An 18940-nucleotide genomic window follows, 5' to 3' on the forward strand; every position below is an offset into this window, starting at 1 on the left:
CACCATTAAAATAACAGCTGCTGTTTGTTGAGCATTCACTATCTGCCAGACACTTAATTTATTAACTGTTAGGAACATTACCTATGTATCACTACATTTCGTCCACACAACGACCCTAAGTGGTGCTACTGTTTTCATTTTATATTTGAGGTGACAGGCTCAGAGGAAAACAGAGCTCTTGGTTACACAGATAAGCAGAAGGTAGCAGGAGAGAGGCATCCTTGGGAACCTGGTGGGTTTAGTTTGGCATCTCAGTGAACAACTCTCCTTTTACCTCAATGGAAACTAAGCAGAGTTGTCTTAGTTTTAACATTTCTTAAACCACAATAGGCCTGATGGCCGAGGAACGAATTCCTACTTAATCAAATCGTATCACCAGAGGACTGAGGAGTGACCTGACACCCTTTCCTCCCTTTCTTTCTTTTTTTTTTTTTTTTAATATATTTTATTGATTTTTTACAGAGAGGAAGGGAGAGGGATAGAGAGTTAGAAACATCGATGAGAGAGAAACATCGATCAGCTGCCTCTTGCACACCCCCTACTGGGGATGTGCCCGCAACCAAGGTACATGCCCTTGACCCGAATTGAACCTGGGACCCTTGAGTCCGCAGGCCGACGCTCTATCCACTGAGCCAAACCGGTTTTGGCTTTCCTCCCTTTCTAAGTAGGACTTCAGTGACCCGGTTATAAAGCTAATGCTCGTGCTGCAGTTTTTAATACCAAACCCAATCTCATCCATCTCCAGCTTCAATAAGTTTGAGTCTCCTTCCAGCTTGTCCACTTGATTCTATCAAAGATAAATTAAGCAAAAAAGAGAGGCACAAATGTTTATAAACCAGCTGTAACTTGGCATTTTCTCAGCCCTATGCAGGTATGCCAGCCTATGGTTATCCCCAGGCATCAACTGTCACCTCCCAGCTGCAGCCTGTTCGGCCCTTGTACCCAGCACCGCTCTCTCAGTCTCCCCATTTTCAAGGTAGGTAGCTTCCCGTCATATTTTGCTGTGCTCTCCTTCCTCCCATCTGGTTTTCATGTTTACTCCAATAGATCTCTGCCCTTTTTTTCTTATCTTTTTAAAAGTAGCTTTCTCGAGGTATCATTTACAGACCATGCAATTCACTCATTTTAAGTGTATAATTCAGTGATTTTTAAAGTAAATATGTAGAGTTGTACAACCATCACCATAATCCAATTTTAGAACATTTCCATCATTCTCTCCCCCCCCCCTCCAAAAAAAAAACCCCTCATCCCACTTTCTGGGTTTTGTTTCTTGCATTTTTTCCCCAGCCCTTTTTTAATTCCTCTGTCAGTGTGGCTCTGTAGAATTTATTAAAATAGCAAAACATTGGAGGAAATTGGGAGAAAGCATGATGGCTGTTTGTGGATGTACAATATCTCAGGTGAAAGCTGACCTATTAAAAATTTTAAATTTTAAAGTAATATACTTTTATTAAAAGGCCAAATAACACAAAAGTGGAAATTACTGTCCTCCATCATTAAACCCCCCTGACCATAGGAAACTGTTATTAACAGTTACTTAGGTAACTTTTCAGGTATCTTGTATGCATGTACAAGTGTGGTTGTCTAGTGTATAAAACAAAACAAAATAAAATGTAAACAGCTGGGATGGTGTTCTACCTTCTTGTTCTGAAGCTTGTCTTTTGCGTAATAATCATCTTTGCTGTTAGGGTAGTGGTTGGAAGGACAAGTATATCCTACAACATAATTTATGGGTTTCCTGGATGCAACCTTTGTCTGGAAGCCCTGTTCCTTCTCTGTCCAGGAAACCATGAAATCTGTCATCTCTGTATAGTTAACCATCCCTCCAAGAGACATGATTGTGTCTGTGTGTAACCAAATAGTTAATCTTGCTTTTCTTTGTGCTCCTTTTGTACATTCTGTTGTAATGATCTGTTTGCATGTGAGTCTCTGCCCACCAGACTGTGAGCTTGCCTGGGGTAGGAACCATGTTTTATTGTTGTATCCCTGGTACCTGGCACGTAGTTGAATGAATGGAGAAACAATCTGAGCTGCTAGTGCTATTGCAGACGCAAGTGAGCATACTTGTGCCCTTGGACCAGGCTGTATCTCCTGGTGCATTTTGCAGGAGCATAACCTGGTTATTGTTAGCAGCCTTTTGGGTCTGTCTGCTCTACATCTTCTCCTGAAGTGTTAGTACAGCATTTTCTGGTATTTAGAAATGTTTCTTTCTTTCCTCTGCTAAGAGAGCTGTTGGCTTTTCCTCATACAATGTCCTCTATTCCAGTTTCATAAGTTTATTTTTTACTTATTTCTGTTTAGGATCTGGTGACATGGCTTCATTTCTCATGACTGAAGCCCGACAGCATAACACTGAAATTCGGATGGCAGTCAGCAAAGTGGCTGATAAAATGGATCACCTCATGACCAAGGTGCCTGTCAGGTTGGGGACTGTGTTGAAAATGGATACAAGCAGGGGGTACAATTAGGGAGCAACCAGGGCTGTAGGTAAACTCTTTCTTGGTTTCCTGTATTCATAGCAGTTATTTCCCTAGAGGATAGTTATTGGGATCCAGTTAGCAGAAGAAAGCTCTAGTTTGTATTAGAGATTGTCTCAGAAACTCAGCCCTCTCAAAAAAGTGATTCTCTCTTGGGTAGGTTATATTTCTCCACTTAAAACTTTCTCACTAAGTCGTTCTGGCACCCCTTCTGTAGGTTGAAGAGTTACAGAAGCATAGTGCTGGCAATTCCTTGCTCATTCCTAGCATGTCAGTTACAATGGAAACAAGAATGATCATGAGCAACATCCAGCGAATTATTCAGGTAAGGTGATCAGGAACAGAGCATAGCCTGGAGTCTTGCCCCTGTTCTCTCCCAAGACTTACTACCCTTTAAAACCTCCACTCCAGAAATAGAGAGCATGTGATAAATGCCACACTGAGGTGGGAAATTCTGGAAAATCCATTATGGCTTAATTCCAAGTGACATCACTATATAGTCAGAAGGAAACATTTCTCTTTGAGCATATTTCAGAATTTTGCTTTATTTTATAGCCATTTATATGTTTAATCTATTGGGCATAGTGATTTGTATCCCTCAGGTATAAGTTGTTTTAAGTATTATATAAGTTTTTTTATCTCAAAATATGTAACATCACTGTCCAAGTTGATTCCCTTTTATCTGGCACTTTTCTCTTAAAAACTTAAGATATACATTATACATTTTGAATCCAGGAAAATGAAAGATTGAAGCAAGAGGTCCTTGAAAAGAGCAGTCGGATAGAAGAACAGAATGACAAGATTAGTGAACTAATTGAACGAAATCAGAGGTAATGACAGGTACGGGGCACTAGCTAGGATGGACAAAAGGGTTTAATTTGTAAATGCCCAAGTCAAATAAACGTATTTGTTTAGGGCAATTTATCTTGTCTTTCTCCTACTTCTGTTTCCTGCCTGTCGTGTGAATTATTGCCTGTTTTCTGAGAGGTGTTTCAGTAGAAAGAGCTCAGTAGACTGTGATATAAGACAGATCTGTGTTCGAACCCAGCTCTGCTCTTCATTTGTTACCTGGCTTTGGGTATTGTGTTTATTCCTGCTGGCCCTAGTTCCCATAAAAGTGATGCTAATACTCAGAAAACTGGTATCAACTCTTCCTCTTCTGTGTAGGTTGAATCTCTTTAATTAACGAGAACCTCACTGATTTCCCAAGCATTTTGTAATTTTTCCAGATCCTTTTGAAGATTTAAGGGTGGGTCAGGGATACATGTCATAGCATATAGTGTTTCACTTAAAAATCATTCTCCCATATTTTTCTTCTTCATGTCTCTTATCTCTCACATGGAAGGGGGGCAGGGAGGGGCTTTCTTTTCTTCGCTCTTGCAGCCTTCTTACTCCAGTCTCTTCTGCCTTCTCATCCCCTTTCACCACAACATCCACCTTCCAATTTCTCTTCTCTTCATTATGCAAATTCAAACCAGTTCACCTCCAGCCCAGGTTCCTGACTCCAAGAAAAAGCTTTCATATTGTTGTTCATGAAGGTAGAGAGCAATGTTGTGAGGACTGAATGTGCGTTACATCTGGAATACATTTGATGCTTGATAAATGTTTTCTTTTTCCCTATTTATTTCATAGGTATGTTGAGCAGAGTAACCTGATGATGGAGAAGAGGAACAACTCACTTCAAACAGCCACAGAAAACACACAGGCAAGAGTATTGCATGCTGAACAAGAGAAGGTAAAGTAACTGGGGAGAGAAAAGCCCAGGTCAGGATGTGTAGAGCTCAGGAGTGGTCCTGTGTACGTAATTACCAATCTGCTTTTCAACAGAATTTTTGCCATCATTGGGAAGAGAACTAGAAATCTTCCAGTAGATTTTAATATGTCCATCATCCAGATATCTGTTATGTAATATACTTTGCAATAAGTTGACTCAGAAACAATCACTGATCTTAGTAATTTATGAATTATACAGCTTATTGCAAACTAAATTTATTCTGTTCATAAGAAAGTAGACAACTGTAAAAATGCACTTAAAGTATAAGAGCAGTAATGGTAGTAACAGTATAATAGTGCAGAAGAGAGGGTTCAACCCCATGACTACATTGCTGTCCAGAAAGCAAGATTAGTCACGAGAAGAGCAACCACTTACTGCCTTTCCTGTTAGCTGATTTCTAATTTTTACAGGAGCACATCAGTTCAGGTGAAATTAAGGTGGTATTTGTCACTTGTTTTTACCATTCCTTTTTATTGACGTTCTTTTAATCATCATTTTCTTTATCACTCTTAATACACAGAATATCATCAGATTAGATTTTGCAACCATTATTTTACTTCCATTTGTCTAGTGCAGAGCACCATTTAACATACATTAAGCAGTCAAAAGTTGAAGCATTCCCTTCTTTTATTAGCTCTGTTTTTCTAAGAACCCCCAAAGCAGTAACGCCCATGGGGCTGATCTTTACATTATAGGACTAATGGTAGTGCAGTACTACAGGGGAGAAATTATAGTTGATTGCCATTGAAGACATTCAGTTTAAATTTTTAAATTTCCTTCTTTATTTTAAAAAAATACATGTAGAAAAGTTAGGAAATGTAGGAATACCCTTTTTTCATGTATCAGATGGGTGATGTTTACCAATAGGTTGTGACTGTATCCAGTGCCATTAATATTCTTGGACAACACCATTCAGGGTAGTTGTGTCATAATATGCTTAATTAAGCCCATTTTTGAGCATTTTATTTTTTCATTTTTTTCCAACTATATACAATGCTACGTCAAACATCCTTGTAGCAACGTTTTTGTAATCTTCCAAAGTATTTCCTAAGGACAAATTTCTTCAAGGGAATTCCTGAGTCAGATACTTAGTACATTTGAAGGTCTGATTTTAGTTCAGTGCAGATTGAAGGTGGGCTTAGCTCCTTTTCTACCAGTTCAGTCAGCATAGAGTCTGTGAGGTTGGGTCATCACTTAGAGACAAAGAACACCCATTTTAAAGTGACGTCATACTTTGTTACTCTTCAGGCCAAGGTGACGGAAGAGTTAGCAGCAGCCACTGCACAGGTCTCTGACCTGCAGCTGAAAATGACTGCTCACCAAAAGAAAGAAACAGAGCTGCAGATGCAGCTGACAGAAAGCTTGAAGGAGACAGACCTCTTCAGGGGCCAACTCACCAAACTGCAGGCCGAGCTCTCAGGTAAGTCCTGTGTAGAGAGGGCTGGGACTTTGACCATTTAAACTAAAGGAATTAAACTGTTTCCTTCCTCTCAATACCTTTGGCATAATGCTCATGAAGTTTGTGAAGACTGAGCCAAAAATTAAGGTGGGCCGGTAAAAACCTGCATGATGGTTTGACGTAAAGGACAACAGAACTGACTATGCGTGTAGAATTGATCAGTGGCCACAGTTCTGCTTTGTTTGAGCAAGTGTTGGCCTTCAGAATCTTTGGACTTACAGTTGGCCTCGTAGGCCTGGACGTTAGAATTGCTCTAACTCTTGACAGAGGAAGTTTTTGAAAGAGGTGCTTCCTGTACTGGTTGCCTGTTTCCTGGAGAATAGATTGCAGCTCTTTAGCCAGCTCTCAGGGCCCCTCCATCTTGGCTTATTTCCCATTATGCTGCTCAGTTCATCCTGGCTCTACTCTTCAGCACATCTGTAGTTCTTGTCTTGCTTTATGTCCATGCTGTTCTCTGGACTTGGTGTGCCCACCCTCACCAATATTCCCATTTCCCCCCTCAAAATCTGCCTCTTTCAGAAGATTTCCTTGTTTTCCCCCTACAATATTTGATCTTCTTTAAAAATATTTTTCCTCAAGCATCATTATAGCCATTCTCACGTGTTGCCTTCGATCAGCCCTATTTATATGTATGTTTTCCCCTTTAGAATGCAAGCCCCTAGAGGGCAAGGATGGTGTCCCGCTCATAACTGGAAAGGCCTTTCTTAAACATTAGTGTTAATTCAGTGCTCAAAGGTGGCACAAAGGTGGTGCTGAAGCCATGGTGACTTGGATAGAAGATTTGGGAAGACCAGCATGTTGATGCATCCACCTCAGTGTATAGAAACAAATGTGGAGGACACAGATGGGACCAGTGGGTGGGGCTGGAGCAGCAGCAGAGTGGGGAAGAAGCAAACTTCTCTGCCTGATAGCTAAAAAAACAGTGATGTCTTAAAGATAAATCCCTTTTCTTTTAGAGCATAACCTGGGTGCACATGAGAGATAGGCTTAGATTTAAATGTACAGATTCCTTCTTTTCTGCTTTTGTGGTGCCCTGTGACAATTACCTCAAGAGTTCCATAGGGTCTCACAAGTTTTCTAAACAAAATAAATGATGCATTACATTTTAAAGAGATATTTCAAATAGCTTTCTTTGAGAAGGCATATTTTGAAAGCAAACTTTTGGTAGAATATCCCAGCTACCAAGAAACTTGAGAATACCTTACCCAGCCATTGAGAAAGGGCTGGACCAATACCGGACAGATCTGTCTAACGTGCTAAGACAGTGACTGCAATGGAATTGTGAGAGTGATATATTTTTAAGGTGGCCTCTAACTGCTTGGAACTTTTCCGTTTTTTACGGGTTAGTGGGGAAGTCACTATATGGCTTGTTGAGTCTATGGCTGGTCAGTGAGGGGATAACTGAAAGGACGGAGGGAAGATGCTTGTGTGGTAGGACTGGGAGAGCACAGAATGCAGCTTTGAAGAAGCTCCGGGATGCTGTAGAGCATGCTGTGGCTCTGGTTCTGCAGCCAAGTCTCTGCTGTTACATCCCAGAGCTCCAAGAAGCCTCTGAGCAAGCACAGGCCAGAGTCAAAAGTGAAAAGCAAAGCCGGAAGCAACTGGAACTCCAGGTGACAGCGCTGGAGGAAGAGCTGGCTGACCTTCGAGCTGAGAAGGAGTCTCTGGAAAAGGTAAGTTTTACAACTGAACTGTCTCTGTTGAACCCCAGTGGCCAGGATTAGCTGTTTAATACACATTTTTACTTTCCTTTTAAAGATTACAATAGTATTCAAATAAGACAGAAAAGTATAAAATTAAAATAAATTTTATCTTAAAAAATAAAATTTTTCTCCCCCCCCCTCCCCCCCCCCTCTAATCTCATATGTTAGAGGTAGCTATAAACAACTAGAAGCCCGGTGCACGAAATTCGTGCACGGCGGGGGGTTGTCCCTCAGCCCAGCCTGTACCCTCTCCAATATGGGACTCCTGGAGGGATGTCCAACTGCCCGTTTAGGCCCGATCCTGGTGGGCCTAAATGGGCAGTCGGACATCCCTCTCACAATCCAGGATTGCTGGCTCCCAACTGCTTGCCTGCCTGCCTTCCTGATTGCCCCTAACCGCTTCTGCCTGCCAGCCCGATCACCCCCTAACCACTCCGCTGCCAGCCTGGTTGATGCTTAACTGCTCCCCTGCCAGCCTGTTTGCCCCCAACTTCCCTCCTCTGCCAGCCTGGTCTCCCCTAACTGCCCTCTCCTGCAGGGTTGATCACCTCCAACTGCCCTCCCTTGCAAGCCTGGTCCCTCACAACTGCCCTCCCTTGCAGGCCGGGTGCCTCCCAACTGCCCTCTCCTGCTGGCCATCTTGTGGTGGCCATCTTGTGTCCACATGGGGGCAGCTATATTGTGTGTTGCAGTGATGATCAATCTGTATATTACTCTTTTATTAGATAGGATAGAGGCCTGGTGCACGGGTGGGGGCCAGCTGGTTTGCCCTGAAGGGTGTCACAGGTAAGGGTGGGGGTTCCCTTGGGGTGTGGGGCAGCTTGAGCGAGGGGCCTGTGGTGTTTTGCAGGCCGGCCACGCCCCCTGGCAACCCAAGCAGAGGCCCTGGTATCTGGAATTTATTTTCCTTCTACAATTGAAACTTTGTAGCCTGGAGCGGAGCCAAGCCTGCTGCTCCCTCCGGGGCGGCAGCCATCTCTGTGGCAGTTAATTCACCTTCTACAATTGAAACTTTGTAGCCTTAAGTGGGTGAGCCTGGCCAGGGTGTGCGGAAAGCTTTGCTTCCCCTGTTGCCGCCGGCAACCCTGGCCTGCTCTCTCAAGCTCCATTCTGCCACCATTTGTTTGAATTTGTTTACCTTCTATAATTGAAACTTTGTAGCTTGAGTGGAGGCTTAGGCCTGCAACGGCTATGGAAAGCTTGGCTTCCTCTGTTACCTGGGAAACCTTGCTCTCTGTGGCTGTAGCCATCTTGGATTGGGGTTAATTTGCATACTCACCCTGATTGGCTGGTGGGCGTGGCTTATGTAGCGGAGTGATGGTTAATTTGCATATTACCATTTTATTAGAGAGGATGTGTCCTTCTAGGTTGTTTTCTGTGTGTATAAAACACACACACACTCACTTATACCTACATACACATAGCTACACTGATGATCATGTTTTAACAATAATGGGATCATATTTAATGCTTTTTCACAACATTATGGACATTGTACTAATGACAATGTGAACTTTCTCATTCTTTTTAACTGCTGCATAGTCTGCTACAAGGTGGTACCATAATTTACTTCACTATTCACTTATTGATGGATATTTGTTTCTATTTCAAGCATTGCTGCTTTGGACATCCTTGTACTATATAACTATTTTCGGAAATTTATTTGAGCATTCCCATAAAATAGATGGTTTGAATTAGAATTGCAGGATCAGAGGAAATGCTACACATCTAAAGTTTTAAAATAAATATTGCCAGGTTATCAGAAAGCAGAGTGGGCTGGCTTACATTTCCAGCACTATTTGCGCAAACCGTTTCTCCATCCCTTTTTCAAATCTGCATATATCAAGTTTTTCTAATCTTTATAGTCTGATGACACATGCTATCTTGTTTTAACATCTATTTTTGTTAATAGTAAAGCTTTCATATATTTAATACCTATTTGTTTTCTTCTGTACCTTCTTTCCTTTGCCCTCTTTTCTATTATAATATTAGTTTGATTTGTAAACACTATTAAGGGTATTAATCCTTTGCCAGTTATAGATGCCACAAATATTTTTCTAGTTTTGTTTTTAAACTTTATTTATAGTATCTTTTGTTGTGTTAAAATTTTAATATCAGGGTAATTTCAGCCCCGTTGAACAAAGTGAGCAAATTTCTGTCTTCTCTATTTTCTGGGATGGTTTAAATATAAAAAGAACAAACTATTTCTGAGGTTTCAGTAAAACTCCCTAGTGAAGAAAATCCTTTTGGCCTAGTGCCTTTTAGGGGATAAATATTTAGGCTCCATTTTTTAGTTTCTTCTATGATTTTTATCAGTGTGGTGTTTGTGTTTTTTTTAACCAATTCATTCTGATTTTGTGGCTGTTTTCAGTTTTTCATTGTTATAGATCCTTGTAACACAAAGTCTTCATGAACATGACTTATTGTTTCCTTAAGATAAATTATAGTTTGTGGAACTTCTGGGTGTGCATATTTTGAAATCTTTTCACAAGACTGCCAAATCACCACCTAAAGAAAGTATACCCACTTATTTTCTTACCAACTGGGCATGAAAGTGTCCACTTCACTGTTGAGATATTCCCCACCTCTTAATAGAATTATAGTTGAACCTTTTGTTTTCCTCCTTGTTACAATTTTCCTAACCCCCAAGCAGCCAAGAATGTTAAATACATAGGGAAAATTAACTAAAAAATGCATTGTTTTCAGAAATGGAGTAAGGACTCATTGCGGTCAGTCACCACCACCACCATCTCCATTTATCCTCTGTTAAACGGCTAGAGCTGATTATGGTTCTCTTGTTCCTAAGAACCTCTCAGAAAGGAAAAAGAAGTCAGCTCAAGAGCGCTGTCAGGCTGAGGAGGAGATGGATGAAATTCGCAAGTCATACCAGGAGGAATTGGACAAACTTCGACAGCACTTGAAAAAGGCTCGTGTGTCCACAGACCAAGCAGCTTCAGAGCAGGTAATAGGAAACAGCACGTTGGAAATAAAAGGAAGGCATGAAGGGCTTAGAAAAGTTTCTAGTTTCTTCTTTATCCTTTATGATGACATTTCTCATAGTCAGTGCTCTCACTTTGGAGAAAGATGGGTGAATGCAATCCAGAGACAGGGGTGGGCAAAAGTAGGTTAAATTACCAGCCATCATCTAAAAGATAAATCATAAGTAAGAATACGAAATAATAACAATAAGAAGACCAGTAATACAAATAAATAATACAGTAATTAATAAATAAGTAATAATACAAGAATAAACTTTTGCCCACCCCTGTATATACAGAAGAGGCAGGAATCAAATAGGTAATCTTTCTGTTTTTAAAGCTTAGTGGAAATTTAACCATGTAAGTAAAACATGAAAAAAAAGTCTTTATAAAAAAATTCCAAACATTTTAAGGTTAAAGTCCTCAACCACCAGATACCATCTTTCAGACACATTGTTACCCTTCAAAACAAGGGGTTTTATTTAGGTAATCAGCCAGGAAAACTGGGGATAGTGGCAGGACACAGCTGGATCTCCAGTCCATCTGACAGTGACCTTTCTCCCTGTAGGTTCATAAATTCATATTAGTTTGCCCATTTAATTAGAGTGAACTGATACCTCTGGGAATTTTGACAAAATTAAGTTTCTTCTGACCCTACAAAGTTTAGGGCCTGGACCCTGAGAAGATGAGCACATTCCAGTCCTGCCTTCTGGAACCTGTCTAGACAGTCACACCTTTATCTGGTTGGAGTACCTTTTGGAGTCCTGACAATGACATCTTCCTGTTTACCTTTTAAAAGTACATTTATGCCCTGCTGGCGTGGCTCAGTGGTTGAGCTTTGACCCATGAACTAGGAGGTCACTGTTCAAGTCCTGGTCAGGGCACATGCCCTGTAGGGGACGTGTAGGAGGCAGCCAATTGATGATTCTCTCTCATCATTGATGTTTCTCTTTCCCTCTCTCTCTCCCCTTCTCTGAAATCAATAAAAAAAAATTTTTTTAAAAAGTACATTTACTTTGAAAGTAACCAAGGTCTTCCAAACAGTTGTTTCCCGATGAAGCTGGGTTATTAGCTTATTCTTTTGCCTTACAAAAGATGGGCTTCTCTGGATGCAACTTGGACCCCCAGGATACAGTGACTACATTTTCTTGGCAGCTGTCTCTAGTACAGGCTGAGCTGCAGACCCAATGGGAAGCAAAATGTGAACACCTATTGGCCTCCGCCAAGGATGAACACCTGCAGCAATATCAGGAGGTGTGTGCACAGAGGGATGCCAGCCAGCAGAAGCTGCTCCAGCTGCAGGAAAAGGTAGGCGTTTTCCCCCGGGCCAAACAGCTTAGGCAACCCAGTTATATGAGACAAACAGGTTGTCTGTGTCTTGTTGTTTCTTTTGATCCTAGAGATGCTAATAGCTTAAAAACAAAATCACACTTGTTCAACTCTCCACAGTAATATTTCACATTTATTTGGGATGGCAGATTAGTGACCTACTAAAAGAAAAAGCAGCACTAGTATTCTAAGCATGTTTTCCATTATTATTTGATCCTTTTATTAAGCGAGTATTTATTGAGTACCAGTTGTGTTCCAGACACTGGTAGGGAAAGGGCTTACAAAGAACTCTGCCCTCTAGAATTTCAAACCAAAGCAAGGGAGACAATAGAGTAACAAAGGTGGGCATTAAGTTCCCGAGGCCCAGAGAGGAAGTGCCCAGGGGAGAGGAGCCAAGAGGGCCAAGTAGCTTTTGCAAAGTGAAGAGGCAACATAACATTTTGGAAAAAGGCACTGGGATAGGATGGAGCATGTGTGTGTGGAATCATCTTGGCATAAAAATGAGAGGGAGAGAGATAGGAGATGGCAAGTCCCCATGTCTAGAGGTCAATTTCTTTCTTTAAAGTATCCAGTTGAAAATCTTTGACTCAAAGATGATGAAGACAATCTTACAGGTGAATAGGTTGCTTCTGATGTCCAGTGTTCACATGTCTATGCGACTAAACTTATAAGCTCCCTTTTTCATTATATTCTTGACCTGATTAGGAACAAGGCAAGTGACCTTGTTGGGAAAGAGGAGGTGAAGTTGTGAGATGAGATTAAGTGATGAGGAAGTAGGTGCTTGAGTCAGCAGGCATGGGGTGGGGGTGGAGGGTGTGGACACAAGCAGACCTACCTGAGGTTGACACTTGATACTTAGGACGGTGCTCCTACTGGGTTTCCTGACTTTCCCATCTGGTAGTCCAGGTTCCCGAGCCCACAAGCACAATCTGTTCCTTTTGCAGTGTTTAGCCCTCCAGGCCCAAGTCACAACCCTGACGGAGCAAAATGAACAGCACATCAAGGAAAAAGAGAAAAATAAGTCTCAGATGTCTGGGGTTGAAGTTGCTACTGACTCATCAGAGAAGGTGAGCTGGTAATTTGAAGAAGCAAACTATGTCATACCAGGCATTCAGAAAGAATGTGGCCCATTTGTTGTGTTGATAACTTTTTTTTTAGCTTTAGTGATGCACCTTTTACTAGTATCTGACTTAAGTACAAGTTAACCCTTTGGAACCTGTCACTTTTGTGGTAAACCCTAAGGGCCCTATCCTGAATTTTTGACAAATATAGGAAGTGCCCCTAAATCACAGGAGAGGAGGGGGGAGTATGCCACAGCACCCACTAGCCACTAATCCTAGAGCCCACAGAGCTCTAGTGGGGGTCACAGTGGGAGGGAGGCAATAATAGATGGTCTGTGAGCTGTCTTGGGCATTGCTTCCCCATCCTTGATAACTCTTTTGACAAGTGCTGCTCATTGTTTGGCATTTCCCTCTGCATAGTGACTGCCTCAGTCTCTGAGTTCATGACCAGCTGTGTCCTGCTGTAGAGTTTTATGAAAGCTTCATTTTAGCCTTCCAAACCCTCTGGAATTTATATACATTCCTCATCCCTTGATTTGTGCACCATACATTTTGGTACTGTTTTCTCCCCTCACATCTTTACTCAGGTCAAGAAGATCATGAACCAGGTGTTCCAGTCCCTGCGGGGAGAGTTTGAGCTGGAAGAATCGTATAATGGCAGGACCATCCTGGGGACCATCATGAATACCATCAAGGTACAGCCAGCTTTAGATAGTTGCATTGACATGGGGATCTCGTTGCTTAAGTACCTTCTAAGGGGTTGTGAATAAACAATGATTCAAGACGGTTCACCAACCATTCGGACGCCTGGAATGACTTTTTTCTGGACAGATAGGGGCTGCCTCCTGTGAGAGGAAGAAGCAAAGCCATTTGAACTAGATGACCAGTTGTGTCTATAAGGTCTGAAGAACTAGGAGTGTCTGCTCATTCCTCTCAGTGATAATCTCCTCCTTGGCTTTTGAACAGATGGTGACTCTTCAGCTGCTAAACCAACACGAGCCAGAGACGGGAGAGAGCAGCAATGAAGACGAGGAAGAAGAAGAAGAAGAGCAACCTCGGAGCCCTCCGCAGGAGCAGTCGGTCTCAGCCAGTTCTGAGGCGTCTCAAGCACCTCTAAGTAGGGAGACGCAGGAGTCCCCCGTGGTGCAGACGGAGCAGGTAGTCAAGGAAGCTGACCCACTGCCTCCTCAGGCCCTCCCCACCCCCCAGGAGGATGCACAGAGAAGGGAAGGGAAGTCCACAGAAGCAGAGGTGCTCACAGAGATAAAAGATGATTCGCTCCCACCCGAACTGGCTTACATCCCCCCTCAAAGAGCTCTGGGGCCCCCGACTTCAGTCCCCCCGGAGCCTCCGGGCCCTGTAACTGTGGACTCTGAATGTCAGGAGACACTTGCTGCCAGCCCATTGGAAAATGCCTGTGTTGGGGAGCAAGAAAGCTCCACGAGACTGTCCCTGGCTTTAGACCCTAAGAAGGGGGACCCACTGTCCTTGGAGCCTGAAAGTCCAGGAGGAGAGCCTCAGCCTCCAGAGTTCAAGAAAGAGGAAGATGCCACTAGTTCTGCTGGTCCCTCCAAGGAGCTGCCAAGCACAGAAGCAGGCTCTGTGGCTGCAGGGGCAGCGCTTGGACCCAAACTCTCTTCTCAGCATTCCAGGTATGTCCCCTTGAGCAGAGGTTCAGGGACAGGGTGGCTGCAAGGTTGTCTCTGGTTTTTCCGGAGCTGGCAGTTCGTCCCTCAGAGACTCACTGATGGACTGATTCACGTTTTCATTCATTCATGCATTCATATATGTATTCAGTGATGCCTACTATAAAAGGCTCCGTAAGCCCTGTGATAGTGTGGTAGGCAAAGCAGATTTGGTTCTTAAGATAAGGAGCTTACAGTCTAGTGGGGACTGTTATGAAAGTATGATAAGTACTAAAAAAAAAGAAACTGGGTGTATAATAGAAAATAAAGGGGGAGTTATTCTACTTTAGATGGGGTGGTTAGGGATGGATTTTGAGAAGGTAACATTTAAACTGAGATCTGAAGGATGGGAAGGGGACTTCCATGCCCAGAGTGTGAGGAAGAGATTGCAGAAGGCAAGAACAGCACATGCAAAGGCTCTGCGGTCGGAGGGGATGTCACACAGGGAACTAAAAGAAGGCCCAGTAGTAGGAGAGGGCTGGTAAGCTGATATTGGAAAACTAGGTACGGGCCAAGTCATAGGAGATTTTGTGTTACTGTTAGAAGTTTGGGCTTTAAGTTAAGTGAAAAGTTGTTCAAGGGATTTAAGCAGAAGAGTGACTAGGTCTGACTTATTAGCTTTAAAAGATCTCTCTGCCTGTAGGTTATGGAGGGAGACGAGTGCTAGGAGGCCAGTGTGGGCGGAATTGCTGGGTGGTCACCACAGCTGTTGGATTCTTACCCCAGAGCCTGTGGGCACTGTGGTCTAGCGCAGGAACATTTTCTGTGACTTGATTTAATTGATTTTTCTTTCAGTCTCTCTGGGGATGAAGAGGATGAACTATTTAAAGGGGCAACTCTGAAAGTTCCAAAGTCCAAAGCACAGTCTGAGGAGGAGGATGAAGATGAGGTGGTAAGGCGATCCCACACACTGCCACGTCCTCACACCACTACCCAGGGGCTCTTCCCCACTGGCTCTGAGAAGAGAAATGGCGTCTGTTGGTGGCCCACTCCCTGGGCTCTGTGTGCAGGGCCCTGTGGGAGCGGGCTGGGGGCTGGCAGGGGGCAGCTCTGTAAGCATAATGGGGATGGTCAGGTACCACTTTATTCTTGAACAAGGACCACAGCCTCTCTCCATGCAGGAATGGTTTTCACTGTAAGTGAGGAAGGTTGGGCTGATTAGTCCTACATTAGAATGCTAATGCCTCAGGTTTTCTCAAATCCGCTAGGATATTATTTATATTTAAGAATTGGAGAGGACTTTGAAGATTGTCATGTCTGGCATCCTTGTTCATAGACAAAGAGACTGAGGCTCAGGAAGATTAAGTAACATGTCCCAGGTTATATAGCTGACTCAGGGTGATATATCTGGTAGATATAGAGCCAGAATTTTAGCTGAACAAAACCGAAGCAGTGAGCCACATTTTAAAACTCTATACTGTCAGGGTTTGTAGGTCACTTGATTGATGCCCAGAGAGAGGGACAAGGTCCGTTAGTCGGCGGTGGGGATGGACCTCTGACCCTTTGGCTGGCCCTTTGAAGACAGGTTCTGGGTCAGAGTAGCTCACTGGAGCAGAAAATACCTTGGTAGACAATACTCAGTTTGTGTCTGAATCCAGTGTCAATCCCTGCTACCCCCATACGACCTGTTTCTTGCCAATGCAGAAGGAAAAGGCCAGGAGCTCAAGTCATGAAAAGTGGGGGGAGTTTCCTCTGTGGCCCTTGAATTCCCCTTACCCCCCTACCTGGCCAGAGAGAGTGAAAGAGGGGCCAGTGAGACCAGGGGAGTGGGAGGCTGTGGCCCTGTGTTCTAGGCTTTCTTCATCACTTGGGATTCCCCACTTAGTATATGGCCATACTTTAAATTCAACTCTCTCGAATGATGGGGCCGTGTTCAGAGCCAGACAGGCCACCTGAGGCCACAACGTTGTTTTTCCAAGTGTGATTGCATTCTTGCCAACCTCCCTTCATCCTCCTGGGGTCTCTCTTGCCTTCAGGCCGCTCTGCTCTGTTTCTTCTCCTACTTCCATCTCTCCCCTTCAGCCCTTCTTTCTCCACACGAAATACGTTGTTACTGCATGAGCGGAAACCTGTCAAACCAATACATGTGTTTCACAAATAAATGACAAAATTAGCCAAACAAAGTTGGTCTTCTCGTTTCTGTTGAAAGATTTTTCTCCCTTCTCCTTCTGCTTGTCTCAGCTTTATCTGGAAGCCTAGGTTTGCTGGCCTCAGGGTTGGCCCTTTTAGTAAAACCCTAACCAACTCCCTTCTTCCCAACCTTTATTCCAACGGATGTTGACTCACTTCACCTCACACAGGCGGGAAGCCCCGCTGGTGCAGGAACAAGTGAGGACTGACTCCTTTTTCCTGTTTTGTCAGAGCTTGAAGGGACGCCCGCCCCCAGCACCCCTTTTTGGAGATGATGATGATGACGATGACATTGACTGGCTGGGATGAAGACCCAGGAAACTGATACAAAGGTTTCTCTACTGAACCTTCCCTAAGCATGATTTTGCACAGCCAGCCCTGGGTCTCGGTGAGCCACAGGGTGAGGTGAAGGTGAGCATTCTGAGGACAGTAACTCAGATAATCTGAGCTAGCTAACTTCTGAGCCCCCCACCTGGCTGGGCGAAGAGGAGTGTGAGCCCGTCTTCAGAATGCTGGGGGTGTCAACAGCCGACCTGGTCCTGCCTCAGGGTCCCGTTTGAAGGAAGGGCTGGTTGGCTCCCCTCTAGTCAGTTACCTGCAAGAATCCTGTCCTCGTCCAAGCCTTTTACTCTCTTCACTAACTCAGACTGCTGTGGGGAGGCCTCCATCTGCCTCCCAACACTCAACTGTGCCCCAGCAATAAGACCTGGCACCTGGGGTGCAGTCTCCCTGGTAGAACCAAGGGTGGGTTACACCTTCTAAACCCCAGTTAACAGCCTTGCCTGCACTCCTGGCACATTACCTTTCTCTGCCTTAAATCTTTGAAATTAACCAAACAAAATAAATATATATAATCAAACCTGACTCAAGCTCTTGGGGAGAAATTGAGTTTGGTTCTAAGGGCTGTCTGTGCTCCTCTCTGGGACTCTGAGGGTAGGAGCTGTAACAGATCTGGGTCAGTTAATGTGCATCAAACCATGGTGACATATTCCCTTTGGTACCTAACCCTGGGACTTGAGGCTTTCAGAACAAAGTCACCCTCCGCTGTCCCTGCTCATCCCAGCTGCATTAAGGCTCAGGGCCTGGTGGCTATCTGAGCACCAGTCCTGTCATCCACTCGCTCCTGCGTGTTTGGTCCCACCTAGGAAGTCATGCAGAGAAGGTGGGAGGTCCTACATTCCATCCCTCAAGGCCCCTGAGAGACTTCACTTTGAGAGCAGCTTCCATTCCCTCTGAACTCAGGGCCCAGACCAATGAAGACAGGAGTGAGAAAATAATTTTACTGCTTCAAAGATCTTTCCAAGACCATGCAACCAGTCTTCAAAAAGTAGAATAATTTTACTAAAAATGCCTGATTTTAAATGTTGACAGGAACCTGAATTCCACTTTACCTAGCCTGACGTCATCCTTTGTGACGACAGCTTTGAACCTGCTCTCACACGCGGGGCTGGGAGGCAGTGAAATCTACCATTGACCAGACCTGGTTAACAGATAGGCACTGTTGTTGAGCACTTTGTACAGACTGTCCCATCTCTAGCAGCCCTTGCAGAAGACACTGTTATCCCCACTTAGAGAGGCAGCCAGGCCGTCTGGCTCTGCCACTTACTGTAAAGATACTATATCAAACTGACAGGTTACAAACTGAGGAGGGAGCCCAGCTGGTCAGGACATAGAAATGGATGTGTGAGACTCCATCAGCAAGACTACACGGGACTTTGGAAATCTTACACCTGCTGTGACATTCAGCAGCTTTCCAATTCCCTGCAAGTGTGGGGAGTGTACTGAAGGCATCACATACTGTACTGTGTTAGAGTTACTTCTTATTGTAAATTAAATCTTGGTTTCGATGTATTTTTTGCTTCTGCCCTCAGGGAAAGAAGGTGCTAATAATTGTGCCAACACAGGTATTTATAGTCTATGTTCCAGTTACTATTTTTCTCATGGCACCCGATCTCTATTTGTTACATGAACAAAAAAGCATGACTGTTGCCCTGGCCAGGTGGCTCAGTTGGTTGGAGCATCATCCCGTATACCAAAAGGTTGCAGGTTTGGTTCCTGGTCAGGACACATACCTAGGTTGCAGGTTCGATCCCCGGTTGGGGCACATATTGGAGGCAACTGATCGAAGTCTCTCTCTCCCTTCCTCTCTCTCTAAAATCAATAAACATATCCTCGGGTGAGGATTGAAAAAAAGAAGAATGACTGTGACCAGGCTGGTATTGTGGAGTGCCTGCCTGTGGGCCCAGTGTTTCAGGGCTAGGCTTCCCTGAGCTCAGAGTTGTCTTCATAGCAGATGGACACTCGGTCCTTAGCCCTACCTGCTCCATTTGCTCACTCCGCTCCT

The 18940-nt window shown here is 43.9% G+C and overlaps 1 protein-coding gene across 6 annotated transcripts in view; it reads left to right on the forward strand.

Annotated features, from left to right (window-relative positions):
• The window catches only part of FKBP15 (FKBP prolyl isomerase family member 15), a 47615-nt gene extending 30155 nt beyond the window's left edge, over positions 1 to 17460 (forward strand). For 2 of the 6 annotated variants that reach the window (XM_079791045.1, XM_079791049.1), the window contains 13 exons: positions 862 to 976; positions 2302 to 2411; positions 2695 to 2802; positions 3213 to 3307; positions 4110 to 4212; positions 5500 to 5671; positions 7247 to 7383; positions 10220 to 10375; positions 11547 to 11699; positions 12665 to 12787; positions 13369 to 13476; positions 13748 to 14433; positions 15262 to 16777. In XM_079791045.1, the coding sequence (XP_079647171.1) occupies positions 862 to 976; positions 2302 to 2411; positions 2695 to 2802; positions 3213 to 3307; positions 4110 to 4212; positions 5500 to 5671; positions 7247 to 7383; positions 10220 to 10375; positions 11547 to 11699; positions 12665 to 12787; positions 13369 to 13476; positions 13748 to 14433; positions 15262 to 15559 (2364 nt within the window). In that variant the 3' untranslated portion in view covers positions 15560 to 16777. Of the gene's footprint in view, positions 1 to 861; positions 977 to 2301; positions 2412 to 2694; positions 2803 to 3212; positions 3308 to 4109; positions 4213 to 5499; positions 5672 to 7246; positions 7384 to 10219; positions 10376 to 11546; positions 11700 to 12664; positions 12788 to 13368; positions 13477 to 13747; positions 14434 to 15261; positions 16780 to 16827 lie in introns of those variants that run through there. The other 4 variants (XM_079791048.1, XM_079791050.1, XM_079791047.1 and 1 more) reach the window with 4 other exon arrangements.
• Positions 17461 to 18940: the final 1480 nt, after the last annotated feature.

The sequence above is a fragment of the Cnephaeus nilssonii genome (genome assembly GCF_951640355.1).
Source record: "Cnephaeus nilssonii genome assembly, chromosome: 14".
NCBI lineage: Eukaryota > Metazoa > Chordata > Mammalia > Chiroptera > Vespertilionidae > Cnephaeus > Cnephaeus nilssonii.